Raw genomic sequence first — 14,296 nt, 5'->3', positions numbered from 1 at the left:
GTGCCGACACACAGGGCAGCTCTCCCAGGTCCCCACCTCACGCAACAAAACAAGCGCTTCCCTCCACTTTAGGCCTCGTGATCATATATTTTATTAGACTTAGAAGAATATCAACAGTTCCTCAAATTAAAAAAAAAAGTACAAAACTACATACAAAACATGAGATCAGACGACTAAACTTTCCCGACTCAGGGCCAAGTTCTGCAAAGGAGAAAAAGAAAAGGGTGTGAGCATATGACTGGAGAGAGTCCGGGAGGGTCTGCAGGCCAGGGCAGGTTGTTCACTCACCTTCTTGAGCCTCCGCTCCCGTGAGGCCTGGGAGTCGGTCTCGGAGTAAGGGGGAGGCGCCGGAGGGTAGTAGGCATCCTCTTCCTCCCGGTAAGGTCTCCTCTCCACTGGCCCCTTCCTCCTCAAGGCCTCTTCCAGAAGCCGGCCATCATATTCGGGGTCCCTGGACCTCTCGTTCCGAGCATCCCGAGAGCGGTGAGAGCGGTTCCTAGGGTCAGCACCAGGGCGGTCTCTAGACCTGAAGTCATCGAAGTGGGGTTCCTGGGAGTGTGGAAAGCCCCTTGGGTCCTCTTGGTCGTAGAGGTCATCACGGCTGCGGCTTCGGGGGTGTGCATAAGCTCGGCCTCTCTTCCCACTATTGGGGGGAGACCTCCTCCCTGATTCAGCAGAGCCTGGCCGCGTGAGGTCATCCAGAGCATCCACAGAGCGAGCCCGGGGACGCCCGGCCCCCCAGCCACTCTTGGGCCGTTCTGCGAGGGGCTCTTGCTCCCATCTCCTTGGACTCCGAGGGGAGTGGCGACCCCATTCCTCATCCATTACTGGGGGGAGGGCAGGGCCGCGGGAAGGCCGCGATCTCCAGTCGTCTTCATGAAGGGAGGTGACTTCACTCATGGCTGTAGGGAAGGGACATGTCACTGACTGCTGGGATGTCAAGACTTGGTGCCAGGAGCTCTAGAGTCCAGCAGTGTTACCACTGGCTCATACTCTCTACAGGGCCCTAGACTTCTCTCATCTGTTAAGGGATGATATGCAGCGTCCCATACAATTCTCACTGGCCATGGTAGGGAAGGAAGTACTATGTCCAGGATTTGCAAGCAAGCATCCTTGGGACAGGTAATCAGGGAGACATGTCCCACCCCCCACCTCTGCAACCCCTTTAAACTCCAAGGTTCCTCACCCCTCTCTACACGGCTGCTGGGGGGCCCAGGTCGAGAAGGGTCAAAGTTGGCCAGTTCTTTCTCCATGTAGTACAGGACTCGCATAGAGTCATCCTGCTGGCTGGCCTGAATTCTGTAGCCACTGCGGACTTCTGGAGACAGGAGATGGAGGTGATCAGTTTGGGTGCTGACCCAGTCCCCCTCCCTTACAGGCATGTTCAGCTTAGTAGCACTTGGTTCTTACCAGAGGTCACACTGCTGTCTGCATCACGAAGCAGGGGTACCTGGGAGCTACAGCCACCTACTGGGGGAGACTGACTGTCAGTGGCTGCTCCCCTGGAGCCAAGTCCTGCATTCCCAGCCCCCTTCCCCTGCCCCTAGTCCCACACTCAGTGCCCAAATGCCCAGCCAATCCCTGCCCTAGTTGCCCCTGGCTCCCCCAGACCTCACCTGAGCTATTCTTGTCGAAGTCTCCAGCGTATCCATTGTAGACAGTGCCCATGGGAATCATGGCTGCCGGGGGTGGGGTCTTGGCAGGAGAAAGGTAAGCATAGGTGCTAGGGGCGTAGATGCTCGGGACGCCTGAGGTGGCTGCTTTGCCAGCAGCATACACTGGTAAGACACACAAAGCATGAGATGGTGCCCTTCCCTGTGATAACGGGACCAGAGGGACATGTGCCTCGACCTTCTCCCCATCCCCAGTTGTGGAGCCTCCCTGGGGACTTGGTTTCTACAGGTCCATCATCATTGAGTCCACACCTCCTGTGTGATTCCTCACGGAGCTTTGAGGACAGGGGTGCACACTGCAGCCTGCAGCCCCAGTCTGGCAGGACATGTTTTCTTTAGCAGGGATGGTTTACCAACATTTGTCGAGGTTTTACATAAAATCCCAACTCTCTAGCCACCTTACCAGAAGATGTGGCCACCGGGGGCCTGCATTCTCAGAGCAAGGGGGGAAGATGCCCCTTTAGGTAAACCCATGAGCTGCACCCACAGGCCAAAACATTCCAGTTGGCAGCCGAGTCCCAGCTTTAGAAAACAAATCATCTAGGGGTAGGGGAATCCCATGCCTGCTCCCCTCTCAGGCCTGCTGGATCCTCCCCATGGAATCTTCCAGACCTCGATGTCATGGGGATTATCTCCAGTGTTTTCAACTTCTGGGCTGTACCCACTTACTCCGCCTTCACTCCTCCTGGTTCTAGGCTTGACAGCTCAAGGGCAAATCCTCCCGCTGCCTTCCTCCCCAGGCAAGAGGCTGGGTTCTGGTGGCTGCTCTTGCAGCACAGTCACTGTGCCTAGGCAAGTTGTTTCTTCCCTGGGCCTCTTAACAAGAAAATGGGGGGGGGGGGGGGGAGTAAGGGAGTAGGGCGTGGAGATAGGCTCAGAAAGGTCCCTTCACTGCTGATTCAGTTGGGGAAGCAAAAGGCTCAGTGGTCTCCCCAGTAGCTCAGGTGACTGGTTGCTTTATAATTTGCTGTGGGGTTTGCTGCTTTCAGATGGCCCAGGAGGCTGTGGCTGTCACTATGGCTGTGGAGTAATGCAGCTCCCGGTAGGGAATTAATGGGGCCTCCATTTGGGATAACAGGGATTCAGAATGGAGAGAATTTGCAGTCCTGGCCCCAGCCCTAACCTAATTTGTGATATAACTGCAAATTTGGTTATAGCCCTTGGGAGTCCCTTTCCAGCTGTGAAATAGACTAACATCCACCAGGTAAGCCAGAAGCTCTCAACTAAAAATGACAAGAAAGGTGACAGCATAAGTCCCCAGAGAGCAGCACATTTTTTTCCAGGGAGTGATATTTTGAGGAACCAGTTTGCCCACCACTGAGCCCTGTGACCATAGAATTAGTCGGCATGGAGTGAGTCACAGCCCTGTGCTAGGGATGCTCACAGTCTTCCCTTAATGCTCACGACACCCCCTGAGGTAGGAGAAACTGCTCTGAGGTGGGAGTGGCAGGGCTCTGATGTGCTCTCTGGCCCTCGGTCACCGCCGATGCCGACAGCAGCAATGTCCAATGGCTAGTGGGTGTGGAACACTTTATGTAGGCCGAATCCTGCACGAAATGCGGCACACACCAGTTTCCCACATTCACCCTGTACAGAGGGCTCTGCCACAGTCCCACTTTACAGAAGAGGAGACGAAATGAGAGGAATTTACTGGGCTTCCAAGCAGGTAAGGAGGCAAGCCAGGCCTCAAACCTCCACCTTAAAAAACGGCTTGTGATTCAACTTTTAACGCAGCTTGGACTGCGTTATACTGGAATCATGTGTATAAGCTTTAAATGTAAGTACACAAACATACATCGGTCTGGAGTACATGCGCCATTCTCTCCATCACCTGTTCACTACTGGCCTAGAAATGGGCAGGTGCATGAGAGGAGCAGGTCCATCCCTCTTTTGGTCTCACGTTCTAGGTGCTCCTCAGGTGTAAAGTTATTTTTTTCTAGCTGTCAAGGTCATCTGTTCATCAACCAAAGATACAGTGAACTTTGCAATGATAAAGGAAAAGGTGGGAGTGTTGAACTTACTAAGGACTAGCAGAGAAGTATGCTTTCATGGCCTATTTTCAGTGCAAGAGACTGGATACACATATGTATGACTGAAAGTGGCCCACATAAACGTCCATGTCAAAGTTGATGAAAACTGCAAAACAACTGTGTGCAGAGGTGCTGGTTCACCCGGACAGTCCCTGCAGGGGCAATGGCGGCAGCGGGAGGAGGGACTCCCTTCCTCCCTTCCTTCCTTCCTTCCCCTCCTGTTTTGTTTGCTTCCTTCCCCACTTCCATTCCCAGCTCTCCAGGTGCCACTCCTGTGCTAGACATGTCTTTAAAAATAGTACCCTATAAAATCCAAACGGTTGTGTGGATGAGGTTTTTTAATTTGCTTAAATTGTGTGATGCTATAAACCTCGTTTGGTTTCTTACCTTTTTCACTTAAGATTTTGTTTTTAAAGGGAGATTTACACTCTAGTGACCGTTTCGTACTATTTGAGTTTTTCTTACCATGCATATAGATTATACTTTCAAAAAGAAAAACTCAAATGAAGAATCAAAATACATGAAAAGTTGGAAGTACGTAAATAAAAATCTAAACCTGCTGGTCCTCCTTGACCCCCTTGCTCCCCAATTGCTCACCTCATAGCCTCCAGACCAGTAGCACCTCCTCCCCTTGGACCCAGGCAAGTTGCTGAATGGGGGTGGTCACTCAAGGGGCACTCACAAGCCTCTGGGCAGCAGCACTTGTCTGGGCAGCAGGGGCACCTGACGTAACAGCAGCAGGTGTGCGGGCAGCACTGACACCAGCAGATGCCCAGGAGGAGGAAGACAAGGAAGACAGCGAGGCAGACAACAACCACGAACAGCCAGTCTGCAGAGAGATGGGAGCAGGCCCTGAGCCAGGAGGCCTGGGTGGGAACAGGGACACAGCAGGGCAGTGCAGAGACGGGTGGGCGAAGCTATCTGCAAAGCTTGTCAGGGAAGCTGTAGCCCTTGCTGGAGTCTCCATGCCAGAAGCTGGGGCGCAGCAGCAGAGGGCTGCCCAACTCGTCTGCAACTCAGGCCAATCCCAAAGGAACTCGCCCTGGACTCAGCAGGGCAAGGCAGAAAAGGAGAGGTGACCTAGCCACAGCAAGACAGGCTGTAGCCTCAGGGACAGAGAGCCAGCTGCCCAGATCCCAAACCCCAGAAGAACACTATAGGCACCAGTCACAGGAGCCTCCTGCTTACACCCCAGGCCCACCCTCAGCCATCCCTGCCCACCCCAAAGCCCAGAGCCAGGTCACTAGGTGCCATGAGTTGGAGTCAGGCAAGGTTAGTGGGGGTCCACAGCGAGCGGCATTTAGGGTAGGGAGAATACTTAGAAGCAGTAAGTGGTGTGTAAGGGCCTCCACCCCCATACCTTCCATGGGCCCCGCCTGAAAACCAGGTAAGAGCTCAGCCACCCCCGAGGTCCTGCCTGGAGGGACAAAAAAGAGACATATTATGCTGGCAAGGGCCAGCCCAGGCTGCCCCTCCCCAGACGCCCAGCTCCAGGCTTACCAGGTGAAGGTGTGCCTGGAAGCATCCCATAGGCTGGTGGCCTAGGAGGGTCATAGCACTTGGCTCCTGCCCTCACCCGACCCCCCACCCACATGGGTGCTGTTTTCCAGAAGGCTTCCATCACATAATCTACCCTCTCTCGCGCCTCAGGGGATTCTGTTGCCCAAAAGGGTCCCCGTACATTTCCCATGAGTTCTGAGGGTGTGAACTGAATTTGAGCACTTTGTCTTTTCCACATACATGGGTCCTACGGCCCCAAAGGGTTGCATCCCATGTGATAAGGACAGTCCTGGTCCATCCAGCCTAATAGGGCCCTTGAAAATATTTTTATTTTTAAATCGGAAGAAAATATATAATAATATCAAATATATAATAACAACAAATGGTTTTTATAGCAAGGTAATCATATATAAATATATATATATGTATATATATATATATGTGTGTGTGTGTGTGTGTGTGTGTGTGTGTATTTCTTTTCTTTTTTTTTAATGCAGAGGAAAAGGCCCATGAAGGCAAAAGTGCCTACAGCTCTAAAAGTTAGTGTGGCCTTGGTTCTTCAGTCCATGAGGGTCCCATCTCGGCCCATGCATTCTGTCCCATCTGCAAGCCTTACGGCCCAGCTAGTGCCTTCCCTCAGGTGCCATCAGTGATGTGTGCCCACAAGCATATCGCAGGGGCATCTATACACCCAGCTCTCCGCCAACCAACCTCTATCCAGAGCTCATCTACTCCGTGCCACGTGCCCCATTGAGGGGCTTTCCCCCATCCAAACCAGCAGTTCTCAAAGTGTGGTCCTGTCCCCAAAGCCAAACTAATTTTCATAACACGAAGCCATTATTTGCCTTTTTCGCTCTCAGTGGAGCTGTCCGGAGGCTGTGTGACATGTGATGACACATCATCACTTTGATGGTAATGGACTATGTCCTTGTGTATCTTGCTTTAAAAATTTTCCAGTTTCAATCTCTACGATGTTAACCAACTATACATATAACCCACAGAAACATAAACAAAAACTCTTTTGAGATCCTCAGTAATTTTTCAGAGAGTAAGTAGGTCCTGAGACCGCATTTTGAGAACTGCTAATGCAGACTGTACATTTTACCAAGCACAAGCAGGGGTTCTCTAGGTCACTGGTGCATGCAGTCTGTCACCCTCATGTGAACTGTCACATGGTCTGAGCACCCTGCAGCATGCTCCCTCATCATGTGTGCTCATTCACACATGTGTTTCCTTGTATCATGCATATGATGACAGTGTGTAGCCCGGCAGCATTTCACATATAGCACATCACATGAGACTATATGTGTTGGCTGAGAACAGAGCATCTGGCTAATGGCAACCTCCCTCCCACACACGGTAGAGGGGCCTCATGGCCAAACAGGGGCTACTGGTGGCTACCCCACCCTGCACCTGGGCATCTGGAGGGGCCTGGCCTGAGGGAAGCACTCACTGTATAAGCCACAGAATGCCATCCCAGCAGGCAGAGGGCAAGGTTCCTGTGCTTTGGCAAGGGCCTCTGGGGTCAGAGTGGCCCTGGAGATGTGACAGAAGGTGGGTCCAGCTCGCTCTCAATTACACACACCATCAACCCTCCTCACTAACTGCCAACCAACTCTGACCATTTCTGTATTTTTTTAAAAATGGGCCAAGAAGAGATCTGGTCCCCCATTCTTTCCGCTCTTAGTTTGGCTGTGGCTCACCTGAAATGTGGGGGGAGGGAGTCTGCCTAGGGTGCAAGGCACAGGTAAGCCCAAGTGACTGATGGTGCCATGTGGGGAGAGCAAAGCAGGCGACAGAGCCCAGAGAGTGAGCGGGAGGACAGGGAGACATGCAGAAGTGGGAGAAGAGACCCCTCTCCCCTCCCCTCCCCTCCCCTCCCCTCCCCTTCCCAGGCCCTCAGGGCCCAGCCCACTCACCCAGGACGATGAGCTCTGCGTAGGCCTCGTTGTTCCCCTGGAGGTCCTGGGCTGAGACCACAGAGCAGTAATACACACCACTGTCCCCCCACGCCGTCTGGTCAAAGGTCAGGTCAGCATCTGCACCGGGAGGAGAGTGTGAAGCCACTGGGGGACATCAGGGAATGGGGCTGCAGTGCGCAGCCAGTTCAAACCAGGCAGTGCTTCCTCCTAGGCTTTGCGTTAAACACCTGACATGGGGTACTCCAAGAAATCTGTGAGGTGGGCAGTGTTACCTTTCCCGCTTCATGAGATGACCTGACCCGCCCAAAGTTGTCCAGCTCATCAGTGGCCTTGACTCCAGAGCCAGCAATTCAGACTTAACAGCCATTTTCTCTACCTCTCACAGCAAAAGTTACTGCCCCCAACAGGAACTACCAGGGAGCCTGGTGTAGGCCCAGGGCATGGGCCCAGGGCAAGGAAGCAGAGGTAGGTAGCTCAGATTCTAGGAATCAGAATACGTGTAGGCAGGAGAAGAAATGGGGTGTGTGTGAGGGAGAAAGACCTGGACCGTCCCAGTTCCCTAGTCCATCCACCCGTCAGCCCCCACAATCGGGTCAGGCCCAGGGCTTGGGGACGCTCAGGTATGAAGCTGCTCGGGGCAAGGAGCCAGTTAACTACACCAATAATTAAAGTCCGTCAGCAGTTCCAGTTTCCTCTGTATGCCTCAGGCCCTAAGTAGTTAAATCCCTTCAGGTATGCACCAGTGTGGGGCGGGGTGGGACCCAGCTGGCAACAGGAACACGCCACAGCCGCCAGCCAGTTTCTTCCCAAAAGCTCTGGTGCCCGGGCCTCCGATGACTTGCCTGCCACACTGCCCCATGTACCCGCTGCCCTTCTCCACGACAGCCGAGGGCAGTAACTGTGTGCCCGTCTGCAGCACCTGGCGCTCACCAGGGCATCAGCCACTTCCAAAGAAATGAAATAGAACCGGAGCCTTCCTCCTTTGGAAAGAAGAGCTCACACCCATAGACCCTCCTTTCAGTGATGTCTACCTCCACCACTCCAAAAGCCTTACCCTGGCCCACAGGCCCTTGGTATGATCTGGCTCCCGGACACACCAGCCTCACCCCCACCAATCTCCTTCACTCGCTACTCTGGCCTCCTCACTGGGCCCGGCATGCTGGCCCACACCTGCCTCTGCTTGCACCTGTGCTAGCACTTCTGCCTGGCACTGTGTTCTCAGACCCTGGCAGGGCTGGTTCCATTCAACTGGCACAGCTCCCGCACCCCCACTGCTACACTGTATCAGCTAGCTTAGAGGCCGGGCACTCCGGACCCTACCCAGGAGAATGTGAGCTCCACACAAGCAGAACCTGCTCTCCGTCAGTCACTGCAGAGTCCCGAGCGCCTGGCACCGGGGGACGGGGAAATGAACCCCTTCCCTCCTAGCGTTGACCTCCCTTAGCTTTTGTAGTCTGTTCCGGCAGTCTGGTTTTATTCACATATGCCCTCAATCCATTCAGCATTTCACATAATTACTGAAAGCATCCTATGTTCCAGGCAGTATCTGAGGCATGTGGTATACTCGGCAGCAACCGTTCTCAAAGTGTGATCCGTGGGTCCTGTGGTTCCCCAAGACCTTTTCAGAGGACCCCAGAGGTCAAAGTTACTTGCATAATAATACTATGATGTTATCTGCCTTTTTCACTTAATCTCTGAATGTACTGTGGAGGATTCCAGAGGCTATATGACACATGCTATCACAAGTTTCTACTCAGCCAGACTTCAAGGAGATGAGCAAAATTATAAAGCAACGATGCAACTTCCATTAAAGTATGTTATCCATATTAACGTATGAAGAGTTTATCAGCTTAAATATTTTTTTGAACTTCTGTTTGCTAGCTATAAAAACAAAATTCTTTGAGGATCTCAGTAACTAATAGTGTAGAGGCCCTAGCCCTAGTCAGTTTGGCTCAGTGGATAGGGTGTCAGCCCTCAGACTGAAGGGTCCCAGGTTCAATCCCCGCCCCCCAACCCCCAATCAGGGCGCAAGCAAGAGGCAACCAATGTGTCTATCTCACATCGATGTTTCTCTCTCTCCCTGCCCCCTTCCACTCTCTCTAAAAATCAAAGGAAAAATATCCTCAGATGAGGATTAACAACAACAAAAAGTACAGAGGCCCTAAAACTAACAGTTTGAGAACCACTGCTATGGGCCACAGATATAAACCCCTGCCCTTAGAGCAGACCTTAACTGGGAGAGACAAGTAAAAAAAGTTAATACATGGCATGTCAGATGGTGGTAAGCAATACAGAGAAAAACAATCAGGCAAGACAGAAAGTGCCAGTGTGGAGGAGGGGGTTGTGCAAGTTTAAGCAGGGTGACCTTCGGAGCAGACATGAAGGAGTGGGGGACACAGCACCCCTCCATGGTCATGTATCTAGCCACCAATTACCGAGTTTCTGCTATGTGCTGGGTTCCTTTGCACATATTCTTTCACTGGGTCCTCATAAAACTCTTAACTACATTCTCCCAAACTTTCTGGACTCCCCAGAACACCATCATTTTCCCAGCCTATCTTTTAAACCAGACACCTCTCCAAACCAGAGCTCCAGGACAGGTCCCTGCCCAGCACCACAGAGGGGGACAGGAACCCCAGGCCACAGTAAAAGCTAATGGCCAGGAGATGAAATCTGGGCTCCTGTGGCCCCGACCCCGGCCTTGATGTGTTTTGTTTGGCTCGCTTGATGTTTCTAAAACCCACAAAAAATACGGATTTACAGCTTCTTTTGATCAATTCTAAGGCCCGGGCCCACCTCCTTCCTGCCAGGCGCGCCCTGTTCCCGGCCTGTATTGTCTGGTCCCGACACCCGGGGCTGGGCATTACTCCCAAGTGTTTTAGGTACAGGGAGAAGGTACTGGTACCCAGTGGGGAACAGAAGCTGAGCCTCCTCCACACCTCTGAGCCTCTGGTTCCGTATCAGCACACAGCAGACAGGGCCCTTACGATCTCGGGGGCCCCATGGGCTCTCTGGCCATGTTACTGAGTGGGGAGGGTGACACCTGGACCCCACATCACCCACAGTAGGGAAGAATGGAAGGCAGTGGGGCCCCACTGAGCTGAGACTCTGAGGGTGAATGAACATTGCAGTTTGCCCAGAACCACTTTCACTTAAAACCTGATGCTGGTGACCCTTGGGACACCACAGGAAAGTCCACTTTTCTCTCCTTTCAAGGCTGAAACGGAGGAAGCTCCTATGGCTACTGGGTTTCCTGAGAGGACGTAGATACAATGGATGCTCACAGCCTACATCAAACATGGGCTGGATCAAGGCCGCTTGCAAGACCTGGGCCTGTGAGGCCTCCAGAGCATGAAGAATCTGCCCCGGCTGGAGCCTGAGGGCCACTCTGGAGTTTTGGACTCAGCAGAGGCATGATTCCAGCCGGCCTTCAAGGGCACTCTCAGTATCTGGGCTGTCCCAGCTGGCCCTGGCGGGAGGGGGAAAGGAACGGGACAGGTTAACCCCCAAGAAGCCCTTTGACCTCAAGAACAGCAGGATGCTTTGGGCTGAACTGCCCATGGAAATTCAGGGCAAGTAGGTCTGGTCTCTCCTAGAAACAGGACTGACAGGCTCAGTCCCTGGAACCTTGCCTTTCGTCCATGGTCTACGGAGTGAGGGAAGGCGTGTGCGCAGGCCCTGGTCTCTTGGGGTCTGCAAAGGGACACTCCCTTCACTCCTCTGCCCCCTGCCCAAGACTAAAACTTTAATCTTGTTTTAAGACAGTAAAAGGATAAATCCATTAAATGGGTGAGCCTTCACCCCTCACCCACGGCTTCCCATCACCTTCCTCTCTGCCTTCTAGACTCTTTTTTTAAAAAAATATTTTTATTGATTTCAGAGAGGAAGGAAGAGGGAGAGATAGAAACATCAATAAGAGAGAATCATTGGTCAGCTGCCTCCTGCACACCCCCCCACTGGGGACTGAGCCCACAACCTGGGCATGTGCCCTTGACGGGAATCAAACCTGGGACCTTTTAGTTCGCAGGCCAATGCTCTATCCACTGAGCCAAACCTGCTAGGGCTGCTTTCTAGATTCTTTAGGACCCAGTCCCAGTCCCTCCTCAAATCACATTTGTAGAGTTCTGAAGGTGTGCACTCCAGATAGCACAACACCCAGGTCTGTTTTATTGTAGCACTTAGTACTCTCTAATATTCTCTTACTCTTCATCTGATGTTTACTATCTACCTCACCCCACTAGCCCATCACCTCCTAGAGGCAGGGATATCAGATGTCCTGATCACCACCCCAGCCTCAGGGCCCAGCACTTAGTAAATGCTCGATAAATACCATCTGAATAGATAAATGAAAGAACTTCCCCACCAGCCCTTCCTTAGTCCCAACAGGCACTTCCCATCATTAGGCAGAATTAAGGTTATGGAAAAGGGCTCCAGGGGCTGCCTGGGTTAAAATCCCAGCTCCGGCTCTGTGTGCTTAGATGAGCTACTTAACCTCTCTGTGCCTCAGTTTTCGAGTGGAAAATGTGGACATAAGGACTCCATGGGAGAATATGTAATGCAAGTCATAGACCTTCTCCATTAAAATCTCTCACCCCACCCTGGTCAAGCAAAGGAGTTACCAGCTTAGAGACTAGACCCAAAGAGGCTTAGAATCGCAGCTCTGTCACCAGCTGGGTGCCCCTGTACAAGTCACTTTGCCTCTCTGGGCCTCTGTAAAATGACAGTAGCAGAATCTACTCACACAATTGTGGGGTCTAAATAAATGAGTTAATCCCCATAAACCTGGAAATACAGCCTGGCACATAGGAGGTCCTTTATAAGTTGTTACTTACAGAAATGTTACTTACTATTACTGGTAATATTAGTATTATAGAACCCTGCCTCTCTCTCCATCACCCACTCTTCTTTAATTCCAAGCACTTGATAGTATGTGTTGTACTTATCTTGTCTCTCACTGGATTGCGAGCTCCACAAGGGAAAGAATTTAATAGTTTTCTTTACTGCTGTATTTCCAAGGCACCAAACAACACCTGGTGTCTGCTAGGTGCTCATTCCATCTTTGCTGTTAAAATGAAGGGATGGAAGGAAGGAAGGAAGGAAGGAAGGAAGGAAGGAAGGAAGGAAGGAAGGAAGGAAGGGTCCTCCCTTTGTCAGTCATTTCAGACACCCGTGCTAACGCGCTTCCAAGTGGGGACTCCAGGTTGCACACAAGGGCGCCTGCGCAAGCCGTCCCCAGCCCCATCCCCTGCTTCTCCCTCGCCCCACCCAACATACTTCCTGTTATGGTGATCCTCCGGCCCTGGTAGTAGTCTCCCAGGGTCACCGCATTGCCCTGCTTAGTGGCCACGACCCTGACAGTGCGCACACTGTCCTGACACTCCACGTAGGGGTTGTAGCCCGGGTTACCAGCTGCCAGCTGGGCATTGAGCTGGTTGTCAACACTGGCTGGAGAAAAGGCATCAGCGACGCGGTCCCGGCAGAAGGACTTGTACTTCCAGATCACGATGGGTGCTGTGGGGGTCGTGGTCAGCTGGTAGGTGCAGGGCAGGGTCACGGGCTGGAAGAGGATCACCACGTGGTAGGGGTCTGACACAGTCACTTGGATGGCACTGGCAGGAGCTGAGGGCAAGAGGAGAGTCAGGAGGGACCACTACGCACAGCTGCTTCCGCCGAAATAAGCAACGACCTTTGTCACCAACGTGACACTGACAAGTGTATGGTTTTACAGGGAGCCTGGCACACACTGTCCCTTAATCCTCAGCTCTGATAACCATACCCATTGTACAGACCCATGGGGCTGAAGTGACAGGTGCAGAGTCAGATGGCCAGACTTCTTGGGACATCCCGTCCACCTCTCTTCCCGGAGTGTGTCCTCTGAACCGCACGGGCCCCTCTTCCCTCGCCCCATTCTCTCGCAGAAAGGGCTCCTCTCAGGCAACTGCTCAAGTGCTGGAGGCCCCACCTCAAAACCATGGTTCCAAAGTACCCCAACTTTTGTGGGCTGGAGGGTTAATTTTGGAGTTGTTCGACCGAACTGCTTTGTCACGGAGTAGCTAAAGCCCAGCCATGTCTCCATCAGCCTCCCATCTCACCCTGCCCAAAGCCATTTCAAATAAACATGCCAGAAGTGCCTGCAGAAAGATATAAAACTCTCCCCCCCGGCACGCCCCCACCCAAACAAACATTCGATCCAGCGAAAACGTGCCAGCAGAAGATGGTTTCAAACCAAGTCCTTCTAGAAGTCCATCCTATCGGACCCTGACGCACAGATCCTTCGAGCCTGAGGGGCCTGGGTGGGGAGTGCCCAATCCCACACCCAGCAGAAGCCTGGGCACTGCGTCTTCAGCTCGAGCGCCCGCTTCCCCACGGCCCTAGGAGACTTAGAAATGTCCGCGTGCGCTCCGGTCCCCTTCCCGGCCTTTCCCGCAGGTGGGGTGGTCCCTTCGCCCCTGCCCTTACAAAGAGTTCCATTCTCCTGGCCGCTCCAGGGTTTTCGGTCCCGGAGTTTCACTTCCTGCTCTCCCCGACAAGGGCGTGGGGCCGCTTCCAGCGCGAACGGGGGAAGTCCCCGCACACCGGTACACGGGGGGATCTCGGAGACCCTGGGGATCGGGAGGTCCCGGTCTTTCCGATTCCCCTCCCCCAGCTCTCCTGCCTCCTCGGAGGTGGAGAACTTCATTCATCCCGTTTCTACAATGCCCTCCCGCCCTTCCGCGGCACCCGGGGCCCCGCTCTCCGTACCTGTGCACCAAGTGCCAAGAAAGAGCCACATAAAGACGGCCGCGCCCCAGCCCGGAGTGCCTGGGTCGGAGCCCAGCACCCAGCTCCGGCCGCGAGCCCTTGGCGCCATCGCGGCCGTCTGGGCACGTCCGGTCCGCGCGTCCCCTGCTGGGTACCCGGAGGGTAGGGGGCGCGGCGCGCACCAAGGCTGGGGGGCGGGGGGTACGTGCTCCTCCCTTTCCCAGTTCCGTTCTTTGTCCCTATTCCAAGCCCACCCTGCCCAGTTCTAGGGATGTAAGGAGCGGAAACGGCGTGGATGAAGAACACTTTCCAGCTTTACGGGGAGAAACTTGCTTGACTCACTGTGTTCCTCCTAGCCACTCCACCCCCTGTGCGCTCTGGGGAATGGATCGGCCCAGGTACACAGAGTGAGAAGAGAGGGTTGGGCAAG

At 53.3% G+C, this 14,296-nt stretch overlaps 1 protein-coding gene across 4 annotated transcripts; it reads right to left on the bottom strand.

The window, feature by feature from the left end:
* Positions 1-62: 62 nt before the first annotated feature.
* LSR (lipolysis stimulated lipoprotein receptor) lies at positions 63-14,075 on the bottom strand. Of its 4 annotated transcripts, none has more exons than XM_079800729.1 (10): positions 13,867-14,072; positions 12,400-12,744; positions 7,123-7,242; positions 5,064-5,120; positions 4,386-4,532; positions 1,617-1,778; positions 1,411-1,470; positions 1,187-1,318; positions 289-902; positions 63-201 (listed from the first exon to the last, which is right to left on the bottom strand). In XM_079800729.1, the coding sequence occupies exons 1-10, from the start codon at positions 13,973-13,975 to the stop codon at positions 166-168; spliced, it is 1,782 nt and encodes a 593-aa protein (XP_079656855.1). In that variant the 5' UTR covers positions 13,976-14,072; the 3' UTR covers positions 63-165. The 4 variants fall into 4 exon arrangements, with proteins under 4 accessions (XP_079656855.1, XP_079656856.1, XP_079656857.1 ...); XM_079800730.1 differs by having other exon boundaries at positions 1,411-1,467; XM_079800731.1 differs by lacking the exon at positions 5,064-5,120 and having other exon boundaries at positions 13,867-14,069.
* Positions 14,076-14,296: the final 221 nt, after the last annotated feature.

This window comes from Cnephaeus nilssonii (assembly GCF_951640355.1).
Source record: "Cnephaeus nilssonii genome assembly, chromosome: 20".
Lineage (NCBI taxonomy): Eukaryota > Metazoa > Chordata > Mammalia > Chiroptera > Vespertilionidae > Cnephaeus > Cnephaeus nilssonii.
This window is presented reverse-complemented; position numbering and strand designations above follow the sequence as displayed.

Coding starts and splice junctions, on each gene's coding strand:
- LSR (XM_079800729.1), bottom strand. CDS start 13,975: ATGGCGCCAAGGGCTCGCGGCCGGAGCTGGGTGCTGGGCTCCGACCCA. Junction 5,121..7,122: donor CGCAGAGCTCATCGTCCTGG/GTGAGTGGGCTG, acceptor TTGTCCCTCCAG/GCAGGACCTCGGGGGTGGCT. Junction 903..1,186: donor CAGCAGCCGTGTAGAGAGGG/GTGAGGAACCTT, acceptor CCTTCCCTACAG/CCATGAGTGAAGTCACCTCC.